Source organism: Sebastes fasciatus, chromosome 14 (genome assembly GCF_043250625.1).
Source record: "Sebastes fasciatus isolate fSebFas1 chromosome 14, fSebFas1.pri, whole genome shotgun sequence".
NCBI lineage: Eukaryota > Metazoa > Chordata > Actinopteri > Perciformes > Sebastidae > Sebastes > Sebastes fasciatus.
In genome coordinates, this window is record NC_133808.1 from 32,204,350 (window position 1) to 32,231,264 (window position 26,915).

Below are 26,915 nucleotides of genomic sequence, written 5' to 3' on the forward strand. Positions count from 1 at the left end.
GGTAACCACTTTAAAGATGGCTGAGAGGTACTCGCTCTCTTCCGACGTTTGTGGTTTTTTTAAACAGAAAACACAGGTTTTATACTGCGATATTTACTGGAATTGACCAACAATACAGCCAACAGTAGCCTCAGTAAACTTCCTGGTGATCTGGTGAAATTAGGAGGTATCGTATCAGATATCGTATCAGATATCGTATCCGGTCCTCATCCGTTGGAATAAGGAATAAATAGAAACAGGGCCTCTGACAAAAGTTGACAAAAACTAGTCACTGATGCTTGCTTGCGTTGCATTCTGTTTGGTGGTGTAATATGTAAACTACACACATCCCAATACATTAAACCTCTCTGTGTCGTACACATTACATTCCCTCTAGATTTCTTTGTGAACCCCCAGCCTTAAAGTTCAAACTGCGCCTTTAATCTAAGGCCGACCTTACACCAAACGACTTTTCAAGCGATCTGTCGCAGACATATTTCCAATGTCAGAATAAAATCGTGAGAGTTTTGGTACCAATGGATTCCTTGTTTCATATGATACCAGTGTCTTTACTTTAGCTTTAAAACTGAGCTGCTACAACCAAAAAAATCACAAGTTGCCTTAATGCATTAAAGAAATTAGTGCTGTGTGAGAGAAAAATACCATGTCCCTTGTAATGTGTGTGTAGCATTTGTTTACTCAGATAAATCTGAATGTTCCAGGAGAGCACAGACTGTCCTAATGTGTAGTTACATTTCTTACCCCCCCTCGCACCTGCACTCTGCTAAAACTAGCGAATCACAAGTAACTCCCTTGTATGAATAGACGATGCTTTCACACAGAAGCAGGGTGGAAGGTGTGGGCCACAAGGGGGGTTATAAAGAATGCTGCAGTGAGGGAGCTCTTTGTCTTTGACACTGACTTGTCTGCTGTATGGATCCAAATGCATTTGCTGAATAAATTGTAGTGCTTCTTAACTGAATGACCAGAGACTTGTTATCAAATAATTTCTCCAACATTTTGGGGGCTCGTCCGGGACATTCAGGTTTATCTGAGTAAACAAATGCTACATACACATCACAAGAGACATGGCATTTCTCTCTCACAGGAGTTAAAACGAATTTGCGTTAACTTTGACAGCTCTAGTTTGAATGCCTCTTGTCCTGGTCTCACCCCTACTTCCACTTCCTACTTATTATAAACACAGTGGAGAGAATTCTGTCAAAACATTATAACTGCAGGAAGGACGGACTGAGAAAATGCACAACCTGAGATGTGCTTCTGTCAAAAGAAAACTGTTGTTTTTATATATTTTTCTCGGCCAAGCAGCAGCCGTTGTGTCTGCAGGGCTGAAGGTCTGGAGAGGAAACAATAACTGGATGGAAGTGAACTCTTTCGCTGAGTCCAGAAACTCACTCAGCACCTCAAACAAACGGAGGTATCCACCTGGCAGAGTAACCTAGCCTTGGACTTGGGGGTACTGTTTCTCATCTTTATATGACTTTATACTCCGCTACAAGCTGCCCAGACGGCGCTGGACGCCAACAGAACTACATCATCACCGTCCTCTCCTCTGCTTTATCTACAGATTCCTTACATGGAAACCAAACACTGGTTGATTGAAAGGTTTGTGAACTCCAGTAGCCACGAGGAATGACTCTCACTCATGTAGATTAAACTCTTAAACCCTCCATTATTTGAATGAGAAAAAGCTGAATCTTAGGATTGGCCATCAAGGGAATGACCTCCGACCTCTGCTTCAAGACAGGACCTCGGTTTTCCAATCCCTGAGGCAAACGTTGACTTATTTGTCACGTAACTTCCGAACTTACGGTCACTCCTTAGAACCACCAGGTCAACATGAAGTAAACAAGAGTCTCTCAGGGTGTTTGAATCTGTACCCTGCAGGACATCATGACGTAAACCAGGATGTTTTACTACTAGAACGGTTTTAGAACCGTCTGCTGAGGAAGTTTGTTTTACCAATCCAGTCTCAGAAAATAGGCAACGACATTTGTCTGATCCGAAGACTCCTGCTGCCCACCCCCAGCAGCATTGGTTACCTCTCCATCCATCACAGGAAACCCATGACAGAAGTATTTTTTGAGAGGAACCCTGAAGAAACAGCTGAGAGGAGACTGCTGACATCGATCAACAGAGAGGAGAGATGAGATCTGGAGGATAAATGACTGCATGAAGCGGAGGAAAGGTGGAGGAAAGCTGCACTTTAAAACAGCATTTGACATCTGTAATACAGAGGTCATTATTGGATATGAGTATGAGAGGAGCAGCAGCAGCAGACCTGCTGGGATGAGACAGACTTCTACATCTCAGTGAGAGAAAAGTTGGCCAACCAGCTAACAGAGGTGAGCCACTTCTCCACATCTACTGATCTGAACGTCCAGCTAACAGAACCAAAGCGGTGAGCCTGAAGAAGTGGACCAGACTGCAGTTTATAAAGCATGTATTGCCAGATAACCATTTGGTTAAAGTGAATACTGTTGGATGCTGTTTTGTTAAATTGAACTTGTGATTTCCCCCTTTTTGCGTGCAAGATTAAAATAGTTCCAACAGAAACCACTAATGAATATAAACAAGAAGGTTTTAATGCAGACATATACTGCAGGGACTACAAGAAGCATCATAGTGGTGTGATTGTACGCATCAAAGGGTTAAATCGAGCATTTATGAAGTGCTTAGAGGATATCTGTGTATCACGATATTGCCTAAAAATATTGCAATATTATTTTTAGGCCACATCGCCCAGCCCTACTCTCATCTACTCTCATCTACTCTGTACTGACGTGTGTAAAGTGATGCCAGCTTCTCTGGTCTCTCTATAACGTAATGTTGCATCTACTGTTTTATATCAATATCAACATCTGTCCTACAACTTTCTAGGACAGATGTGGAAATAAAGCACAACGACTGGAAGTCAGCACTAGTAACCGGGACGCAGGACATCAGATCCTGTTGTGGTCTGTGAGCACAAATGAAGGGAGCCCGGCAGGTAAATGGTGCAGTTAGGAGAGAAATGAGCATACATGCATGCTGCCCGTGTTGGAGCAGGATCTGGTCTGCAGAGAGAGATAACGCTAACTGGAGGTTCACGTTGCATCACAACAGGCTGAAACAGACAACACTGGCAGCAGCAGCGACGGAGCTTTTATCAGCAACAGAAAAGGAGCACCAAGTTTGTGTTTGTGAGTTCACCTGCATGTAAACACCCGTCTGCACCAAAATGAACAAATTATTGTAAAGCACAAGGACATTAATAGAAAGCTATTTTGCTATCGATGCCTCGGCCCGAGGCTCCGACTGCCTCCTTTAAATTAGCAGAGAAACAGTCAGACTCAGTAACACATTTCATGGATGATTGAAGGATAATAAAAGAGCAAAGCTAAAAGTGTTTCTGTTAAAATGAGAATGCAGAGAGAGGAAACAGGTCTATATATACACATCATATGCTCCTTTCTCTCCCTGAACAACGTCTTTCTGGGCTGTTTCTGCCTCTCAGGAGCAGAGAGTGAAACCGGATGTGAGCTTAAACAGAAAGATGTTTGCTTTTCTTCTGTTCAACCTGAGTTGAAGAACAAACGTCTCCACGCCTGAAGAAGAAGAGAGGAAATGTTCAGAGATCTTCTGCAGCGTTCCTCCACCTCGCCACGTTTAGACGCTCCACTCTGTTTCAGTTATTCTTTAAGCTCAAAGTTTTGCACCCAGCGGATATCCTGCAACTCTTTTATTCATATAACAGATCTTCTTAACGAGCACGGATGAAAGAACGAGAGAGAGAGAGAGAGAGAGAGAGAGAGAGAGAAGAAATTAAATCTAAGAACAGTTTGGTATTCGCTCTGCGACTCTTCACCGAGGTATAAAGACGGAGGTGAGTCGAGAAGCGTCTCATCCTCCGTCTGATGATAACCTTGTAAAGATTCTCTCTTTGTCTTTTGACGTTCCGCTGCGTCGAGACCTGGAACACGTAAACTATAGCGAGCTTTTCCTCTTTCCTGCGCCACATTAGGGCTGTCGCAAGAACTGCAAGAACTGCAAGAACTGCAAGAACTGCAAGAACTGCAAGAACTGCAAGAACTGCAATACCGCAGTCCTAAAACCCAGAAATGAGTTAGCATGTTAGCACTTCCTGTTCCCTTGTCTGGTAGTCAACAGGTTTTTAGTTAGATGTAGCGATGCACCGATACCCCTTTCAGACCGAGTACAAGTACTTACATTTGAGTACTCGCCGTAAAGTGGTATCGGTGCCGTTTAGCGAGTACGACATCATGAGCACAGTTTGAAGCCTTTACGTGTCTTTAAAAAGGCGGTTTGCTTACAAGTGGCTAAATGAGACTCCTAAACGTCATCACGCCGACTCGTCCTCCTTCATGTGACCGCGGTGTAGTTGGTTTATAGCTATAGTTTATAACGTTAGCTTTTAATTTCTGCTGATTTCATTCAAATTTAATTTATGGAAATTATCTTGCTGAACAAAACATGTCAGTATCATAAAGGTTTCTTTGCTACAGAGATTATTTTCTACCAAATCCAATCCAAAACCAACGGAATAATCCCATTGGCTGTTAGTGGATCACTTCCTGTTTGACTACAAAAATATGTCATCCCTGCAGCACTCTATGGGAGCGCCGCGTATTTATTCCGTGCTACAAACGCCGGCAGCGTGACGAGGCGCTGAGCATCTATTCTACGCTGCGTGTTTTGTCATTTTTTTCTGGTCGCGAAAAGTTGAACATTTTAAATTTTTTAAGGTAAAACGCTGCGATGGACACTGTCTATGTTTTACCCAGCAGGTCCAATCACAATGGAGGAGGGGCGGGACAAATACCACAACCGTCACATCCAACATGTACAAGTGCTGGACGACAATGGAAAAAACAACAACAACAACAACAACAGAGGTGAAATGAAGAGGCCGGCGGGTCCGTCCTCTCTCTACGTGCTGCAGCACGACCAAGTACTCTACCATGTGCCGACGTTTTGATATTCCGTATCATAGCAACCGGACGTAACCGGGGGCACTCAGGTAGCTCACCTGGTAGAGCAGGTAGAGCCCCATGTACGAACACTGAGTCCTTACTGCAGCGGCCCGGTGTTGGAATCCAACCTGTGGCCCTTTGCTGCATGTTATCCTCTCTCTCTCTCTCTCTCTCTCTCCCTTCCACAACTATAACTGTCACTAACAAATAAAGGAAAAAAGACTAAAAAATAACCTTTAAATAAAAAAAAAACAGGCGCAACCAAAGCTACGCCTCATCGCCCTTCTGTGTTCTTCATTTAACAATAAACAAGTATTGAAATGAGTTTTAAAACAAACAGTATACCTATTAACAGCCTGACAATAAAGCTTATTTATGTAGCACTAAAATCAGGATAAATAAAGTCAGTAATATGCATATCACTCTGTTGATCCAGCAGGGGACAGCCCTACTCTCCACTCAGCTCGTCTTCCTCTTCGGCCCGTCTCAGACTGAAGATGACGAGCAGGAATGTAAATGTGGAGACTGATTGGACTCTTCACTAAAGATGGACAGAAGCTCTGAAGCTCTGAGTAGCTTCAATGACAGAAGGATGTTTTCATATTTAGATTCCTTGAGATCCGTCTGAAGCTGTTAATAAACTGCTGCAGTAGAGTTCAGCTGTCTGGAGGCCGTTCCACTCTATAACACTCTTCTCATGTTGGTACAGCAGCTTCGGGGTTAATGATGCCTCCACATCTCCTGGATTTCAGGTCTGAGCTTCACCTGGACAATAACAGGCATCACTCTACACGTCTCTGAAAGGTGTTTCAAGAAGCAGCAGCCATGAGACTGAAGAGAAACCTCAGCAGCTATTCATCCCGTGGTTGGTCTCAGTGAGCGGCGACTCTTATAGAACGCTCTGCAGAACGCCGGCTCAGCGGACGTTTTCATAACGGGGAAATAAAAGCTGCTAAATGGATCGGGCGAGCTGCTCAGGCTGCTTATACAAGATAAACCTTGACGTCTCTGTCATACTTGGCTGCAACTTATCCACCTAAAGGGTAACCTATGGAGGACAGAACCTGCCAAAATAAATCAATAAACAAATAAATGACTCGATAAGTAAATAAATATGTCATTAAATGTAGCAAAAAATAATATTCAAATTAAATGTAGCCATTAATTAATTGATAATATGTGACATAAATTGATATTTCTGTTTTAATTTGCTTCTTTATTTATTTATTTATTTATATTTGTACTAATTCTCTTATTTATTTACTCTTCTGTTTAATTTTTACTTTAATTTATTTATTTTTATACATTTTTGAATGAATTTATTAATTTTTGCATTAATTATTTATTTAGCATTTATTTAGCTTTTTTTTTAATTTATTTTTGCATTTTTAATTTATTTAATCATTTTTGCATTTATTATTTACTTATTTGAGCATTTTTTATTTTTTTTATTTTTTTTAATTTATTATTTATTTATATATTTTTGCATTTATTTTTTATTTAACTCAATGTGTGTCTCTGACCCCATGATGACTCACGTTGAGTGACGGTGCCCTCATTTGCACAATGAGGCAGAAATGCATAAAGAAATGTAAAAATAAAAGAATACATAAATAAATAAAGGGTAAAATGCAAAAGGAAAGTGCAGAAATGAATGCATAAATACATAAATAAATACATACATTTAAAAATAAATAAATAAATACATTTAATACATAAATAAAAGGGAAAACAAAATAGAAGAGTAAATAAATAATATAAAGATAAATAAATAAAGAAGCAAATTAAAACAGAAATATCAGTTAATTAATGGTCCCATTTATTTTTAATATTATTTTTGCTACATTTAGCCGTTATATCGCTCTCTTCACAGCCGCCAGACTCCATTCACAAAAACAGTACTTTTACCTCTCAGCTCAGGGGAGTTGCTGGTCTACCGCTGCATCGCTCCAAAAGGTTTTAGAAGGACTTGAACGGAAAATAGACTTTTGACGCTAAAACATACTTTAACCAAAGTTTGAATGGTGAGATTTGAATACATGAGGAACACCTCTGGGAAGATACAGGATGATATAAACACCTAAAACCAGTGTGTGTTGGCTGCCTACCTGGCTGACTTTAGCTGGTGTGAGGACCATGTCGAGGACTCCCGCCCAGCCAGCGATCACTCCTGTGGGGACGGCGTAGGCCAGCGCGATCATCAGGAACCGCAGGTTACTAAAAGAGACACATTAGAGGGTCGAGATTACACTCACTAAATAAAGTCTTATCACACCAACAGCGAAGCAAACTTTTCGCGCGGCACTGATCCAACCAGACTCCATTCAGAAAACAAGCATTTTAAAAGTCGTCTGCTTGTCGTCATGGTAACAGACCTGAAAAAGCGTGAATTCAGACTTTTTATTAATCAGCATCATTATGTAGATATTACAGCATTATTTTGATCTGTTTATTGATATTAAATCACAGCTCAATCTGTTTATTTGGGTTCACACCGCAGTAGAGACGTGTAGCTGCTAGATACAGTCTGTGTGATGTCACTGTGCGTGAATACAGCTCGCCGCCGGGGGACGTTATGAACCCAGACACGACGGTGTTTGGTTTTCTGACATATCTAGGACTTCACCAACATGTACAAAGCAGCAACAGAGGTTATTTCTTACTGGTTGATGGAGGAAAGAACAGGTGTTGGTATCTATGGCGACGAGTTCCTCCTCCTCTCCGGAGCAGGTCAAACGAGGTGAAATGTTTGCTTGGCTCTCGGTGTGAATGCAACATTACAAGCTAATTGTTTGTGTGCTGATTCCCCCCAGAATATGAATATGAGTTCTTAGATGCATAATGATGAGGTTCTGTGCTAAAACACGGCGGCTTGTTGTTTAGTTTCCCTCTGGTTTATTTATTAACTACATATTCAGATCGTTTCTCAGGCCGGTCCTGTCGCAGTCCTCTGGGTAAAAACATCTTTAACTTCTCAAATAGCCGACAAATCAATCACTAACTGACACAGTTTCTTCTGTTTAACATGCAGCAGTTTGCTCAAATTAAAGACTTCAGATCTCCACATGAATTTTAATGAGGCATCTAAAACATCCTGGTTTCTCTCATCCAACAGTATTTTAACCTCTACTGTTAAAGTCTCTTATTATAACAAAATATTCAGGTATTAATAAACGTGTTTCAGAGGAGGGTTCTCTAGGGGTCGGGGGAAAAAAATTATTCATTCACTTCCAAAAATCAATTTTTAAATTCTTTTTAAAAACATTATTGTGTGATTTATTGAAAAGAATCAACCAAAATACCAGTTTTAAAGTTTTATTTTGTGTATAAATAAATGCAAAAATAAATAAATACATAAATAAATCCAAAATAAATAAATAATAAATGCAAAAATTTATAAATTAATTTAAAATGTATAAAATAATATTGTGCTTAATTATCGCGTTAACTTTGACAGCCCTACTTAAAACCAAAAATTATTCAATTTGAAAAAAGATATTAAAAAGTTTAAAAGGAAGCAAGTGTTCACATTTGTGGAGCTAAAACCACAAATGTGACGGCTGCTTATCAGATTATCAGCTGAAATCAAACTGGACAAATAAGAGATAAAACCCGTCTCCCAGCTGTGATAAACTGATTTATTAGACTATAGTTATTATCTGATATGAGCCGTCTGCTAATATCTTCACCGGCTCTCAGAGTTCTGGGATCAACAGGGGAGAAATAAAGAAGAAGACGCCTCCATATGCCTCGTTATGTACAGTATGCAAACCCTCCAATCACATGCAACCCAATTACAATCACTCGGAACTCCCACGCTGATCACCTCCGCCCTGATTTAAATCAGCACGCCACCTCCTCGACCCCCAACAGCATGATTAGAATCACTGGGCGGCTGATTCATAGACTGTTTTGTTTTCCTGGACACAGTTTAAGTTATTCTCCCTCCCTACCTCTCTCCCTCTCTCCCTCTCTCCCTCCCTCACTCCCTCTCTCTCTCCGCCGCCTCGCTCTTTAGGATGCCGGCAGCATCCTGAGCGGTATCACGAGGGGACATCTGGAGAACACCTTGAGGCCTCCCGCAGCCCGACGACAGCTTCAAACGCTGAGACACAGCAACACGTTCACACCCTCTTCCCTTTCCTGCCTCTTTTATTCTCCTCAGAGGAACAAACATCTCCACGCCGCCGCTGCTTCTGCTGCTGCAGTCCCGTCTGGTCCTGACTAGGGATGTACCGATACCAGTATCGGGTATCGGGTCCGATACTGTGCTCATGTACTCGTACTCGCAAAACGGCTCCGATACAACGGCACGGATACCACTTTACAGCAGCGTGACGTTAACCTCTCGTCACTATCTTTCGGGTCCTCACGCTCCAGCTCCCTGACGGTGCGGGTTAGACGGGCCGGTGGTGCGCCCGACTCCGCTGGGTCGGCGCGCACCGGCCCTCACTTTCATTGCTCCACAGGGTTTTGCTTGAACCACCTGACTCGCGCGTGCGTTAGGCTCCTTGGTCCGTGTTTCAAGACGGGTCGGGTGGGTTGCAGACATCGCCGCAGACCCCTGGCGCCTTTAACGTGGGCCGAGCCCCGCCATGGGGGCACGACGCGGTTGGGGCGCTCTGAGGACAGTCCGCTCCGGTCGACAGTCGCACCGGGAGCAGAGAGCCCCGTCCGGGTGGGGAGCGCTGTAAAGCTGCGGTTGCGAGCCACCTTCACCCCGAGCCTTTCCAAGCCGACCTAGAGCCGGTGGCGGCGCACCGCCTCGTATGCGTGACTCCCCAGCCTGCCGTGTGTCGCTCACACCCTCCAGCTGGCTGTTAACGAGGCTCTTTAGGCTCAGAGAAGTACTCGTATCGGTACTCGGTATCGGAGAGTACCCAAATGTAAGTATCCCTAGTCCTGACTGAGCGGCATGAAGCGACTCGGCCTTGGGGAGAGTATCGAGGGACGGTCGTAAAAGCCCCGTGATGGAGCATCCTCTGCCCCCCCCCGCCCCCCCAGCACCCTTTTCATTAACCTTGCTATAACTGCAGGAAATCAATATCCATGCACCTCTTATTTAGATAACCAAATGTGAGCGTCCCTTTCCTTTCCTTTCCTCTCCTTCTGCTGATGATGAAATATCTCTGAAGAAGTCTCGAAGCCGGCGGCGTCATCAGCTAAGTGCCATTTGTCCTTGGCAGACCCGGCTGGAGATCAATGCATCAGGATGACAACGCTCAGAGCTAAAGAGAGTCTGACTGTGGAGAGGAGAGGAGGGAGGCTTTCCTTTCCTCTCTCACTGTGATCAGAACACAACGGTGACTTTACACCTCGTGCAGAGACTATTCAAGACTTGTAATTAGACTGCTGCTGTGGAAGCAGATGTGAGCAGCTGGAAGCACTCATCAAACTGGAGATCATTAACCGACGCTCAGACCCTGACAGGCTGGATGGATGAACACATACATCAACGGAGATCTATCGGGTCGACTAACTGACGAGTCGGTCGCCACCTGCTGTCACCGAGGAGGCCACGACATGTCATCAGGGCTGATCCTGGTATCATAGGAAACTATAAAACCTGATGAATCCATCGGTACCAACCATGTCAGACTAGCTGGTCATGAAGGAGGTTAAAAAACTCCAAAGTTACACTAAATTTTGGCGAGGAAAAACTGTCATGACCATTTTCAAAGGGGTCCCTTGACCTCTGACCTCTAGATCAGTGAATGTAAATGGGTTCTATGGGTACCCACGAGTCTCCCCTTTACAGACATGCCCACTTTATGATAATCACATGCAGTTTGGGGCAAGTCATAGTCAAGTCAGCACACTGACACACTGACAGCTGTTGTTGCCTGTTGGGCTGCAGTTTGACATGTTATGATTGGAGCATAACGCTGCACCTTTAAGAGTTGTATTCCTTTTTCCTGTTCACATTATTTTGTCCACCACCTGTATGAGTACACATATGAGACACTTCCTGCTCCGGAGGCTCGACGCTGCTGGACCGAGATACGACACGATGCTCAAACAGGTCACTGGACGGCTGCCTATCACAAGTGGAACAGAACCGCTCTCAGCTGGATGGCCTAGTTCAGCTGGCCCGTCTGTGTGTGTGTGTGTGTGTGTGTGTGTGTGTGTGTGTCCGTACATGTGTCCAACACTATGCATTAGGTTGATATCAGCTCTGGTCCCTGTCATCTATCTCTGAGGGAGCTCTTACTGGGAGTTAAGCCTCTCTGTGCTGGTCAGAGGCCCGTGGACAACATGGCACAGTAGTGGAGCTATTTCCTGCTGCAGAGCCAAACCGAGCCGGGCCAAACTCCCCGGCTACCGGCGCCCGGCTCTCCCCTCCTCTCCCTCTCCCTCCTCCAACCCTCTAATCCCTCGCCACGGCCACGGGCTTCATTCCTCCACAAGCCAGGCAGGAGGCGCTCCTTGGGCAGCACGCTGTTTCCTCGTGGCTCGGAGGGTAAACAGCCTCGCTGCCTCGCTGCACCACAAACTACATGTTTCTGGTCAACATCATCCTTTCTGCAGCCGAGATATTCTCATATTGGTTTCGTTTAGCAACCAAATCTTCCTGCAACCAGGAGTTTTTCTCCTGTTCTTCGCTCATTTTCAGGTTTCAGGCAAGTTTCCTTTTATATGAAGCAGCAGAAACAGTTGTAGTATGATGCTTGACATCGCACGTCTTGCTTGCAATGCGATTACTGCACATGCACGCAATGTCGCTGCTGAAACGACAGATTGTGCAGCCCTAATTTTGATTGTCCTTTTCTGAGACCTTAGATATCCAACTTGTGATTAAAGCTGCTAATACAGATCACTCTTGTATCCATTTAGCTTGTAACTTTACATTTTTATTGTTATAAACTAAAAGAAAATTTTATTTAATTTCTGTATTTTATTTTTAGCTTGTAACTTTACAGTTTCTTCTTCTTTCTTGTCTAACCAGATCGGCATGACGTGCTCATATATCACACTTAAAAAAATGGCAAACTGCCTTTGAATCGTCCCTCCCTTGAGGACGAATCCACTCTGTTTTCCAGTATTTGTTCTACTTTTTGCCATATTTCGCCCACTTAGTACCTGACAGTGTTAGCTAAACTCCATCAACCCTGCGAAGATGATCGGGAGTTGTGCAACTATATATCAGTATAAACTCGCGATACCTTTCTAGTATGGGTATACCGTGCTACACCAGTGCAGTGATGGAGGCTGTTCCAGCGTGATTCAATCAGCGTCTCTAGATTCTCCCTTTCCCAGGTGATGAAACATCAATAAATGCATTCCAGCACCTTGTCATAATAGACCATCTCTCTCTGACCGCGTGCATCAGCGGCGTCTAGAGAATACGTCTGACCCCGGTGGCAACCGATGCGGAGGATGATGTAGAAGCAACCAGTGTATTATAGCTCAGTAATTAATCCAGAGGGAGGGCCGGCGTTTCTTTGATAACAACCCCAGCAGATGGTGAGTGGCAGAGCCCTTCATTAGGATTCAACATCCTTCTCCGGCGCACGATCCCGTCACTTTAACTCTCCGAGACGAGACGCGCGCAACGCATCAGCAAATAAGAAAGCAAACTGATGGATCTGTGGACGCGGCGGTCAGAGAGCTGCTGCTGCTGCAGGAACGAACGCTCTGAAACACGACGGCACCTGAAAGTCATTCCAAATGCAGCGCTCGCTTTTCACGTCTGCACCCCGAGTTGAATCAAGGACGCGTCGAGTTAGGCATACTGAACAATGCACTGAAATAACGCTCTCAACAAAAAGGTCATGTGGTGTTTCAGAGGACTTTGTGTGTGTGTGTGTGTGTGTGTGTGGTTTTACCTCAGAAGTCGGCAGATGCTGCTCCTGTAGCTGAGTCTCTGGCTGGCGGCGGCCACGCTGGGAGGCATCGGAGGGCGTGACGGGAAATAGAGCAGGATGGCGCCGAAAAGCACGGCGATCGCAGCCAACTCTGACGGAGACACAGATAACAGAGATGTACGTGTTATTTCACAGAGAAGACTAAAAAACAGGTCACTGTGAAGTCCTCAAATCATCCCTGAAATAAACACAACGGTCTAACAGACAAGACGACAGAATACATATCAATGTCCAACGTTTCCTCATACAACAGTTTGCGTGCCAATATTGCATCAATACACAGACGTCAAATATCAATCTCTTATTACTAGGGCTGTCAAAGTGAGCGCGATAATAATGCATTAACAGAAATTTGTTTTAAAGCCACTACATAAAACTAGAGTGAAGATCCTGGTATCATAGTAAACTATAAAACCTGATGGATCCATCGGTACCAACCAGGTCAGACTAGCTGGTCATGAAGGAGGTTAAATAACACTCTGAACTTACACTAAATGTTGGAGAGGAAAAACTGTCATGTTCATTTTCAAAGGGGTCCTTTGACCTCTGACCTCCAGACATTCTGTATCATAGCAACCAGACGCGACCAAAGTGTCTCAGCGGAGAAAATGCTGCGCCTCCAAAGTGCTCTCAAGCGCTTTCAGCTGAGCACTTTCAGCTGGGAAAAAAATGTTTTGGAGGACAAGGGCGCTAATAGACAACGGTCTCAAACTGACGAAGAAAGCAGCAACAGAGACTTCGTTTAGTGGCACACATCTTAACGAAACACAAGAAGCCCCTCTTCACCTAAGACAGAAATGAAGTCTGCTACTGGAGATGTAAAACTTTCCCTTTAAATGAGTTCTGAGAGGACAGAAGGTTGCAGACCTCTGATATACATCACGTATGGATTAATGGAGCAGCAGCAGCCCGACAGCAGCGCTGCGTTCCCGCTCACATCGATCCCTCGTCTGGATTTCTCTCTTTTGATGACCTCTAAAACTTTTGGTCCACAGATGGTGTCTGCTTCGTCCTTTAATAACGAACAGCAACACTACCTGAGGTTAAACAAAAGCCTCAGCCTCCATCTATTACAGCCTGCTTGTTTCTCTTTTCAGCGTGCTTTTAATTTTCTGAGTCAGTTAAGCATAACGCCGCCAGCAATCCATTTTTCAGAGGGGCGGTTATGAACGGTATAATTGGGGTTTCTTTGGCGTAAACTTCTCGGATCCCCTCTCCTGATTGTATTTGTGTCCCTCGACGGGGCCGACATGATGTCGAGATGATGTGCTATCGATCCTCCGCGCCCTCGGAGGCTCGCTCGCTTGTTCCTACCTGCATACATAACCAGCTGGATCCTGTCTCGGATGGAGAGGATCTCCATGAACTCCATTATAGTTCATATATCTGAATGGATGAACAGAACTAATAGGGCTGTCACAGTTAACCATAATAATGCAGATTTGTTTTAACACCACTAATTTCTTTAACGCATTAACACAATAGATCTTTCGGAGGTAGAAGCGGGCTCAGTTTTAAAGTTAGAAAAAAGTTTCAGAAAAAAAGCCAGAAATTTTTTTTTAAAAAGTCTGAAAAATGGCCGAAGAAAAGAAGATGAAAAGTCCGACATATGTCTGAAAAATGTCTGGAAATGTCAGTAAAAAAGTCTGAAAAATATCTGAAAAAAGAGTTTTAAAGCAGAGTGAAGATACTGTTCAAAAAAAGTCTGAAAAATGTAAAAAAAAAAAAAAAGTCTGAAAAATGTCCAAAAAAAAGTCTGAAAAATGTAAAAAAAAAAAAAAAGTCTGAAAAATATTCGAAAAAGAAAGTTTGAAAAATATTCGAGAAAAAAAAGTCTGAAAAATATTCGAGAAAAAAAAGTTTGAAAAAAATTCGAGAAAAAAAAGTATGAAAAAAGTTTGAGAAATGTCCAAAAGAAAGGCAGAAGAAAAGTCCGATCCTGGTATCATAGTAAACTATAAAACCTGATGAATCCATCGGTACCAGCCATGTCATACTAGCTGGTCATGAAGGAGGTTAAATAACGCTCCAAACCAACACTAAATGTTGGAGAGGAAAAACTGTCATGGTCATTTTCAAAAGGGTCCCTTGACCTCTGACCTCCAGATGTGTGAACTTTGAGATGAACAGAGTTAAAACTGGATCTTATTACTGATGTGCTATCGATCCTTCGCGCCCTCGGAAGGCTCGCTTGTTCCTACCTGCATACATAACCAGCTGGATCCTGTCTTGGATGGAGCTTGCGGAAGCCGCCGCGTCCACCGTTGCCGCCGGCTGGGTGTGGTTGGGGCCCGGGGTCGGCACCACCAGGGGTCCCACGACAAACGACGCGGCGCTGCCCAGGTAGGAGAAGAGTGTGGCCACGGCGGTGGCGGTGGCTCTCTGGTCGGGGGCGAACCACGTGGTGGAGAGGTAGGGGCCGGCGCTCATCATGGTTGGCCCGGCTAAACCGTTCAGAAACTGACCTCCGTGGATCAACCTGAGGAGACGGAAAGAGTTCAATTATTAACCACGAGAAACAAGAAACTATCAGAACCACTGGAGCTCCGACAGCCGATGATTCTCATTCAACAGAAGTGACTTCAGGCTGGAAGCACAAAACTGTTCTTCAAGTTTACTTCAACACCTTCAGGACCTCGTTAACACCAATTTAGACGACGTATAACACCAATTAGGTCAGTAAAATAAATCTTAAAATAAGGCTAGATCAAAAGGCGTATGACAAGGACGAAAGACAACCCCTCCACATACTCTAAAATATTACATTATCCAGGATTATAGTTTAAATGATTTATGAAGACACAGCTGTCTCCGTCACTGTCAAACCATCGATGAGACCATTTAGATAATTCACCTGTGTGAGGATGAAGACTATATTTAAATAAGACTCAATAAAAGTGTTGACATGATAATCAAGTTTTCAGAATGAATACCTGTAACTAGGGCTGTCGATCAATTTTAATATTTAATCGCGATTAACTGCACATTTTTTATCTGTTCAAAATGTCCCTTAAAGGAGATTTGTCTAGTATTTATGGTAATGAATTTTTTAATTAATGTATTTATTATTGCATTTATTTACTTATTTATTTTTACCTTAGTATTAATTCCCTTATTAATTTACTCTTCTGTTTAATTTACACTTTTATTTATTCATGTATTTATGGTAATGCATTTTTAAATATATTTATTTTTATTTATGCATTTATTTTTGTATTTATTTATTTATTTTTACCTTTGCATTAATGCTCTTATTTATTTAACCTTCTGTTGAATTTCCACTTTTATTTATTTATGAACTTATGTTTATGAATTTTAAAATGTATTTATTTATTTTTAAATGTATATATTTATTTATGTGTTTAAGCATTTATTTATTTATGTACTTATGTTCATGATTTTTTTAAATGTATGTATTTATTTTTGCATTTATTTTATTTATGTATTTATTTATGCATTTATTTTTGTATTTCTTTTATATTTCTTTTTAAATGTATGTATTTATTTGTGTGTTTAAGAATTTAAACACAGGTAATCATGTATTTATGGTAATGAATTTTGAAATGTATATATTTTGCATTTATTTTTATTTATGTATTTATTTTTGCATATATATATATTTTTTAACCTTTGTATTAATTATCTTATTTATTTACTCTTCTGTTTAATTTACACTTTTATTTATTTATGTACTTATGTTTATGAATTTTAAAATGTATTTATTTATTTAATATTTATTTTTTAAATGTATGTATTTATTTATGTGTTTAAGCATTTGTTTATTTATGTATTTATGTTCATGATTTTTTTAAATATATCTATTTATTTTTGCATTTATTTTATTTATGTATTTATTTTTGCATACATTTTTTTTATATATTTTCGCATTTATTATTTAGCATTTCCCCATTATTTAAACGCATTTATTTATTTCTGTATTCTTTTCTTACACTAATTCATACATTTGTTTTTACATTTCTTCATGCATTTGAGGGGGCGTTGCGTTCATGTTGTGTCACTGTGGCTTTCAGTCTTAACAACTCAGAAAGAGAAAAGCAGGTAGGAAGTAGTTGATTTGTTTTTGTTTTTGATACCCAGACGTAAAGTTAAAACGTCAACTCTTCAGACTTTAAATCAGTCACACATATAGCAGTCCGTCTCTCTCTTCTGTTTACCGACACGTCTCTGCCCTCTAACTGGTTCTAACTCTGCTGTCTGCTGCCTCTGGGCCTCGCAGATAAATGTGTCACGGCAGAATACAAAAGGCCAGCGGTCGCTGACAGACTGATTGGAGAATAATGTGTTCAGCTTCCCACATCTCCGACCCGCTAACACCCAGACGACACACCGGCACGTCCTGAAATACTCTTTACTCGTCCCACTGCCTCTTTATTTATATGTATGTCTGTCTTTATCGCTCAAAGAGATTTGACTAATAATAATAATACATGTATACATGACTGTAACCCGGTCATCAGGTCCTAGGCTCTCTACGGAGTCAGAGACCTCAGTAACTGAGAGATGAACTCAGCGTTTACCGTCTTATTACGAGTGATGGAAGACGACAGTGACGAGAGATTTATCCTCCACATTACCGGAGTCACACTGTCATTTTCCCTTCAGCGTGTAGATCATCATCATCACACCATTTGTCATTATTATGTCTTCGTTTCACAAACTTACCACCTCGTTATTTAGCTGACGGCAAATCAGAAAGCTCGCTAATGTGCCGCCACGCCACAGTATCCCCGTCTCAACCGGAGGCCGTGGACACGTCTGGAACACAACGTCTGGAAACATCAATGAAATCCTGCCTTTTTATAAAACTAAACACGACCATTCACTCCCTCAGACATCGTGGTGTACGAATATGGAACACCAGAATACACGTTATCAAGAGCTCGTTAACATTACGACATTATAAAAGGAAACTATAATCACATTTAATTCATGATGTCTATTTATACTTTGATATATATTTTTTTCTCTGTACTGTTTTTTGAATGCATTTCATTGTTTTTATTGGATTAGTTTTCCACTGTTTAGTTTTTTTGCTCATTTTGTGTTCTTCTTGTTTAACCTCTGAAAAATTATATTATGAGGATAAAGTCAGAAGTTTACGAGAACAAAAAGTCGTAATATCTCCTGACACATTTCTTGTCTTGTTTTTTTCATTGACTGGATTTTGTGCAGTTTTATGAGCAAATAAATGAAACTTAGACTTATGAAATGTAAAAACATTCTTTCATGTCATCTCTCCATGATGAAGTTTTTTTTGTGTGTACTATGTAGGGCTGCATGATTATGGCCAAAATGATAATCAAGATTATTTAGATCAATATTATTATTATCACGATTATTCATTGATTTTAAACGACAATTTTTTTTTATTGCAATTTCACTATTATATAAACAGAGCGCTGCTTTAACTCCCACGTTGTCCTAAATTACAAAACCGTCACAAAATATTATCCTTTTACTTTGTTACTGTCATCTATAGTGGTTATTTAAAAATACAAAAAACACAATTCAAATGATAAAGGATTGTATTTTTATTTAAATATTTGCTTTGATTAAAAAAATCTTTACTACTAGTTTTAATGATATATTATAATCTGTTTAGAGCTAGTGTTATGAAGTTAAACAGGTCATACTTTTCTCTCTAATATCTATTTTATATTGCTGTGAAAACATTTCCTTCAGACAACTGGATTTATTCAAGTTTCTCACCAAAAACTACATTTTACAAGATTACATGTGAACGCATCATGATAACTTTATAATTTACCTTCAACCGAGATTCATTTTTACTGAATAGAGCCTGAATGCATCATAATGTAACTCAGTGGCACCTCCCGTGTGTCAGCTAGTTAGCGTTGGCTGTTAGCTGTAAGCAGCCGGTTAGCAGCACAGTCCTGCACGGAGCTAAATGTTTAAAGAAATGTATAAAGAAAAGAATACAGAAATAGATAAGTTTGAGGAAATAAATAAGGGGTGAAATGCAAAAGGAAAATCATGCATAAATAAATAAATATAAAATAAATAAAAGAGAGCCTGAACGCACCATAATGTAACCTTCGTTAACAGAGAAACACTTGTTTGGCCACAATTGTGATTATTCTGTTACTAGAAAGGTTAAAGTTTCATAAAGACAAACCTTTTGTTATTATACCACGGACATACAGTTCTGTTTATATTTGCACGTCATGACTGTTTGATCCAGATAAAGCAGCTGTAGACTATAAACTGGGCGATACAGCTTTAACGGGCGGCATGAGCTCCCGAGAGTGGCAATCAGATTTTGGCGGACGATCACTTTTTGGCACGACGACACCGGCAAAAGAAATGTGATATAGGAGACTGTTGAAATCCGGCCGACTTCAATCGGCTGCTGATTGACGGTTTATCTCTAGATGTTAGTTTAGGAAGCAGAGATTTCTGTGAGCAGAACGAGCATTTTAAACGTCAATAACGGGCGATCATGTTCATTTAATTGTGAGAAACCAAAACTGTGATTAATATTCGTTTAATTGTGCAGCCCTCGTACCGTTTACCCCGAACTACAGCCCTGGAAAAGAAGCTGTAGCTAAGTTTAATTTAATGTTTTCTCAGCCTTTAAGTGTTGGCAGAGACAGTACAATAGTTTTCTATTTGGATTGAGCCACAACGTGGATATACGTGTATTTTTAGTCCATCGTGTTAATGATAACACGTGGTATTCTTCTCACCTGCTGACGGCATCGTGTGCCGTTTAGTGTGCCAGATTGAAATGGAGTGGAAAGCAACGCCCCGACTGGCAGGTTCTGGAGCACATCCTGTGATTACAGTCTCATTTAGACCTGGGACGGGTCCAGATCCAGGACCGGTCCACCTGCTCTACTGTAGCTCCTCATTAGTCTCAAAGATTACTCCAAACACAACACTGATAAATCCACATAATACTGATACTACTACTATCAGAGATACAGGCGACACAACAGAGATACTCAGAGACCTCATATCAGGTATGAAAGGCTAACTGAGACCTTTCTCTAGACCAGGGGTCAGAAACCTTTACTATCTAAAGAGACATTCTAGACAAAAAAACAAAACATGTGATCATTGTGATGAAGGTAACACAGTTTATAGTCTCAGTATATAGTATATAAGTCTAATGCAGTGAGGGCCAAAGAGACAATGTACTACAGAGTATTAGGGCCACATTGAGGGAAAACACATCTGAGATTACAAGAATAAAGTCAGAATATTATGAGAATAAATTCATAACTTTACGAGAAGTCTGAAAAAAATCTGAAAAATGGCAAAAAAATTTCCAAAAGAAAAGTCCGATCCTGATATCTTAGTAAACTATAAAACCTGATGAATCCATCGGTACCAACTAGGGATGTCACGGTACCAGGAATCTGGTGGTCAATACCAATACCAGTGAATTTCCATCGTACGGTACCGTCGATACCGTAGAAAAAGAGTACCGTCACTTTTTTAGTATAGAGAAGTATCGGTTCTCGTGACATCACTAGTACCAACCAGGTCATACGAGCTTGAAGTAGGTTAAATAACGCTCCAATCTTACACTACATTTTGGCCATTTTCAAAGGGGTCCCTTGACCTCTGACCTCCAGATATGGTTTCTGGACAATATCTGTCATTGATTTGTGTTGTTAATTGATTTCCAATAATAAATATATACATACATTTGCATAAAGCAGCATATGTGTCCACTCCCATGTTGATAAGAGGATTAAATACTTGATAAATCTCCCTTTAAGGTTCATTTTGACGGCCCTAATAATTAATAATCTGACCAGTTCAATGACAACGTTCAGAAGTTGTCAGCTTTTGAAACGTTGCTCTGTAAAGTTTACTGGAGTTCAGTCCCCGGGTCTCACCGTCTCTACGCTCCCAGGATAAATGTGGCTACGAAAACCGCCTTTAATGTGACAGGTGATGAGGACGGATGGCGAGTAACGGGAGGATGAGCGGTCACACGGGGGCGGCCGCGCTGTGGCAGGAGAAGGAGAGAAAGGAAGGGACAGATGATTGAGTTAATCAGTATAGATGAACGCTGTCAGACGGGATCCGATGGAGGACGAGACGGAGGAGCTCTGTGGTGAGATCACCTCGCTGCCTCTGGTCTGCCGTGCAGGCCCCATTCTGCCATTAGGAACCAGGCCGGGCCAGGTCTGTCTGGAAAGTGACACCGACAGCAGTCGTCACGGTGATACGGCAGCCTGCTGCGGCCAATCAGACGGTGTCTGAGTGCGTCTCACTTACTAATCACGCAGCTGGTCTGGATTTAAATGCACGAAAAGGTCGAGAGTGAACGAATAAAAACTCTTTGATTTGAGAGGCGAGCTAATCACAGCGAGGTCTAATCAGTGACCGCCGCCGCCGCCGCTGATCATGATGATGTAACGGCCTCTCCTCATCTGAACTCCACAAAACAAAAACACACAAAAGAGACTTTGATTTCTTAAAAAGGATCTTCAAAACAAAAGAGGCGGTTTACTTCCTCAAGGAGGACGTCATGAAGAGAAACATGAAACATTGTGTGGAACAAACGTAGATCTGCAGGACGCCGTCGAGGGATAACCGGCGCCGCCACTCGTCTCCTGATCTGGGAGCAGCCAAATGTTTGATCGCTCTTGAAACGCCCTTCAACTCCTCACATTCAAAGTTACGGAGCCAGACGTTGACTTGACTGTTTAGTCTCTCAGGTCATTTAAATCATCATCTAGAGATTAAACCAGGGGTCACCAGAGGTCACCATTGGGTCACCAGGGGTCACCAGGGGTCAGCTCCTCCAGTGGCTCCCTGTGGATTTTTGTTTGTTTTTTTGTTTACATTTACATTTTTATTTATCATTGTTGCAGGTCTATGGTACGACGGTATGATGGAGTATTAGGGCCACATTGAGGGGGAAAATAAATCTGAGATTTTGAGAAAAAAAGTCGTAATATTACGAAATAAAGTCCGAAGTTTACGAGAAAAAAAAGTCGTAATATCACAAAATAAAGTCCGAAGTTTACGAGAAAAAAACGTTGTACTATTATGAGAATAAAGTCATAGTATTATAAAGTAGTAATTTACGTGTTATTTTCTTTTTTTCTCGTAATATTCTGACTTTATTCTGTAAATCTCAGATGTGTTTTCCCTCAATGTGGCCCTAATACTCCGTAGTACATTGTCTCTTTGGCCCTCACTGCATTAGACTTATATACTATATACTTAGACATTAAACTGTGTTACCTTCATCACAATGATCACATGTTTTGAGGATCCAGACAGATTATTATTTATTTTAAAAGGCTCTTTTAATAGTAAAGGTTGCTGACTCCTGACCTCTGACTCCTGGACTAAACTAAACCTTCTGATAGGACACAATCCTCCTGTTTCTGAGAGCAGGTCACTAAACACAAACCCTCTCAGTCTGTTTTTATCTCCACTGTAAAGCAAAGAGTGACCTCTGCTGGTGAGGCAGGAAGCTGCATGATCCCATCAGCATGTCATCTTATTAAAACAGGCCTCCAGGAGTTATGACCTCTCACATTTAAACATGCAAATCAGGCTGAACTGTGTCAGAAGTAACATTTGCTGTGTGATTCATCACATCTTGGCTTTCACTGAGCAATCAATGTTTTTTACACTTTGAGCAGCGAGTCTGAAGAGCTGAAGGTCACGGCTGTGAAAGGTCGTCTCTTCACCGTGCTAGCAGGCAGCGCTCAGAGATACTGGAGATACTGGAGATGCTGGTTGGACTGGTCAGTCGGACCACTAACAGTCTCGCCCCGTACATATACTAACAAGGAGAGGAAGAGGTCAACAGCCCTGTTTCTATTTCACTATATTTCCCCTTTATAGTAAAAGCTCGGGCTGTCACTGTGACGAAATGAGTCATTTCACACGTCATTTCAGAGAGAGAGAGCGTTCCTATTGGCTGTTCTCTGGTCATGTGACCGGTAGTTTGGTGTTCCTTCAAGCCATCTCAACTTGAACATCTCAAGTTGACTCAAATATGGCTGCTGCATCACAAACGTTCTCATTTTCCAGCTAAACCGTGCACTACGAGATGATTCAGAGAACATCTGAGGAGAGAAATAGACATTAACGTAACAGAATATTGATTCATATTTGATCAGCGCTGCCTAGTTTGACCGTTTGGTCGGAGTTCAGAGTGATTGACAGCCGGCTCTCATAAACGGCAGATGGACAGTAGACCTCAGATCAGCTCTTACTGCTTGTTTTTCCTCCGGTCTGTGAAATCTTGCAGATGCCGTTCGGAGCACCGGAGGACACCGGAGGACACAGAGACCACCAGAGGACACCGGAGGACACCGGAGGACACCGGAGGACACAGAGGAACATGATTTTTTCAGGTTACCTGTTTCATGAACTACTGTCACGATATAGCGACCGTTTTATAAAAATAACTTGTATTAAAAGGGACTATTTGTAACTTTTTAAGCGAATAAATGTAGCGGGTCGCCACACATGCGCGCTCGCATATGCGCGTTCGCATGTGGCCGCTGCCTCTCCTCCTCTGCCTGCTTGCCTTCACTCAGACAGCGCGCGCGTTCTCAGCTCGCTCCACCTCTAGACGTGAACGCGCGCTCACTCCACACTGCAGAAGAGTTAGTTTAGCTCTGAGAATATCTAGTGAATGTTCAGTGGACGTTTGTGCAGAAATAACTGCTGCAGCTCCTCCAGACCAACAGAGGTTTCCCGTGTCTTGTGAAGTGACGGGGCTCCTCAGCTAGTAACGTTATCGTCTCGTTACCGACCGGGTGCCGGTATCTCCTCTGCTCTCTCCGGATGCGGGCGGAGAGAGCAGAGAGACATGCTGCAGAGCCCCGCTGCATCAGCCTGCACTGAGACAGGAAAAGCCAACACTAAGATCAGATCTAAATCATGTTCATGGAGAGACCTTCGTCTCAATCGAGTGATATTGTCGTTTTAGCTGACGTGTGTTGCCTCACTGTGTTGAGCGATGCTCGTTCAGGTATATTTAGAGCGAGCACAAGCCCGACGCTGACTTTCGTTGATTTCACGGCCACAGGTGTCGCTGTTAAGAAGCATTTCTGAAAGTTACAAATAGTCCCTTTAATCATATTTGCTCCAGTCTCCCCTACTGATGCTTTAAGACTTGACAAATCTCCCTTTAAGGTTCATTTTGAACGGATAAAAAGTGTGTGATTAATTCACGATCACTTTGGACAATCATGTGATTCAATATTTGAATGGATTGACAGCCCTAGTTGGAACTATCTGCGTATTCTGTCAATGACAGCGAGTCCTAACTGGCCGGGAGTGACGCAGCGCTGCGCAACGCCGTTTTGAGCTGACCTTTTGTCAGACGCCCTGTATCTATTTGTTCCTGACGCTCGCTTTGAAAGCGCTGCATTGAGGAACGTCTGATTGGTGAAGTTGAAATGAGGAGTTATTTAAACAATAACTAAATAAGGCTCCAGCTGGCCGGAGGGAGACGGATGAGGGTTTCCTACTTGCTGTTTGTTGGCTGTATTGTAAGTCATTTCCAGTAAATAGGCTTATCACAATATTATACGTGTGTTTTGTGAGCCTTGATTCATGGCTGAGCCCTTGAAGCCCTTGTTAATACGGGCTGTGTTTTGGTGAAGGACGTTGCACTTCTACAATGGATTCACGGTGGAGACCCAAAGTCCAATCAGCATAATGATGTGATGGAATAGCACGTCCCAGATTTCAAAATCAAGGAGGGCAAAAATACTAATGGTCCGTGTCCACAGCCTCCGTGCTTTCTACGCTCCCCATTCATTGTCTATGTAAGCAGCCGCGCAATGCATTCTGGTAGCGTGGCGTCGCGATTCGAGAGACTAGGCGTCACGACGCCCGCTCCTCATTTGCATAAAGTTGAGGGCTCGTCTACTTTATGTAAATCACGGGTGTCCGACGCGGCTCGCCGCCTCTCCAAACTCCCGAGGATCTTTTAAAATAAACGTTGTTGATCTAATTAAAGACAGATTCATCAACATGGATTATTTCTCTCCTCAAATGTTTTCAGAAACACATCTCAGTGAACTATTTACGTGAAATAAGAGAAGAAAGTTTCCAAACGAGCCTCCAGACTGGTTCCGGTTTGAAAGCTGGGAGCAGCAGCCAACGGCGGGAAAGCGTTCGTCCAATCAGGAGCCGAGTGCCTTGTCTCTAGGGACAGCACACACAGCGTCCAATGCTGGGAAGCGTCGCGTCCCCTCGCGATAAACAAGTGAGTATTTTATCCTCCTTGATGGTGAAATCTGGGATGTGCTACTCTATCACATTTTTATATGAATATGGACTGTGAGGAAGACACAAATACAGAAACCTGCAACCACACTTCTCCTTCCTAATATACTCCACCAGGCTTCTTCTTCTCTGTACATTTAGCCAGTATTCCCTCCTCTGATGGCTTCCTTACCGCAGCCTCATGAGACACGGACAGACAGAAATTGATTTATCTGCTCTTTGAAAGACAAAATTATTTTTAAAAAGTCCTAAAGTGAAAGTGATCTGTGACTCACACTGTGGAAATACAATCTCCTCCATGTATTCATGTGATATAACGGCCTCATTGTGGAGCCCAACAGTAATCATTACCACTCAGAAATATTCAATGAAATTAGATATTTTAAAAAGGCACGTTATAATTGAAACGACCTTCTGTGAGCTCTCGCTCTTTCTAAAAGAGGAACGCTGAGCTGAGAGTGAAACACGGAGAATAATGATGGGACTGCTTTTATGTTTTCTACTGATGGACGGTCAGAGAAAGAGAGAAGTAAAAGGATTCACACGGTATTGAGCCGTCTGACTGACCCTCTATCCAGTTCCAGAGAAATAGGAACAGGATCAATACGGCTGATCATATAACACTAACCACTGCATGTTGGACTGATGTTCATCCTGGAGCTCAGACCTTTAACCACAACAGCAGCACGTCTTATGGACGTCTGTTAGTCCAGAGGTAATCAGGATTAATCACACATTTTCTATCTGTTCTAAATGAACCTTAAAGGAGAATAAACCTTCTCAACATGGGAGTGGACAAATCTGCTGCTTTATGCAAATATATGTATAATTATTATTGTAAATCAATTAACAACACAAAACAATGACAGATATTGATCCAGAAACCCTCACAGGTACTGCATTTAGCATTAAACAGTGTGTCAGTGTGCTGACTTGACTATGACTTGCCCCAAACTGCATGTGATGATCATAAAGTGTGCATGTCTGTAAAGGGGAGACTCGTGGGTACCCATAGAACCCATTTACATTCACTGATCTGGAGGTCAGAGGTCAAGGGACCCCTTTGAAAATGGACATGACAGTTTTTCCTCACCAAAATTTAGTGTAAGTTCAGAGCGTTATTTAACCTCCTTCATCACCAGCTAGTCTGACATGGTTGGTACCGATGGATTCATCAGGTTTTATAGTTTACTATGATACCAGGATCTTCACTCTAGCTTTAAAACTGAGCCGCTACAACCTAAAAATCACAAGTTGCATTAATGCGTTACAGAAATTAGTGGAGTTAAAACAAATGTGCGTTAAGCTGTTATTACTGCGTTAACGTAGATAGCCCTAGTAAGAAGCATAAAGTTGTCTATTTGCGGGTCAGGTCGGATTTGGGTGGTTGATTAAGGCATATTTTTGCAGGTCGATGGTGCCGATTGGCTCTCATAACGAGTCGGGTGGATGCGGGTAATAAAAAAACGTGACCCGTGTATCACTAACGTGCACGCACTACGTCACGCATCATGCAGCACGCCGGTAGACGGCGAAGCTGAGGGCTGTTTGGAGGTATTTCACACCATGATTTAATGTTTACATTTTGTCCTCATTTCATGTCGTTGTATTGTTTCCTCCGCCAGGAGATAATGATATCGGTGGTGTGAGTGTGTGCATCTCTGTGTCTGTCCACGTCTAATCTCACATACTGCTGCACCAAACTGAAGAATATTTTGCTCATTTATGACCGCTGGGTTTCACTAACTATGTAACGGCAGCAACAGAATGTTTACTGAGCAAAAAAGCATATCAGCAAACTTCCTGTCTAGCT

The 26,915-nt window shown here is 42.1% G+C and overlaps 1 protein-coding gene across 1 annotated transcript in view; it reads right to left on the reverse strand.

Annotated features, from left to right (window-relative positions):
* Positions 1-26,915, reverse strand: part of slc49a4 (solute carrier family 49 member 4) — a 74,009-nt gene that overhangs the window by 30,579 nt on the left and 16,515 nt on the right. The window contains exons 3-5 of the mRNA XM_074657960.1: positions 15,040-15,317; positions 12,800-12,929; positions 7,082-7,190 (exon numbers count right to left, since the gene is read on the reverse strand). Coding sequence (XP_074514061.1) covers positions 7,082-7,190; positions 12,800-12,929; positions 15,040-15,317 — 517 coding nt within the window. The remainder of the gene's footprint in view (positions 1-7,081; positions 7,191-12,799; positions 12,930-15,039; positions 15,318-26,915) is intronic.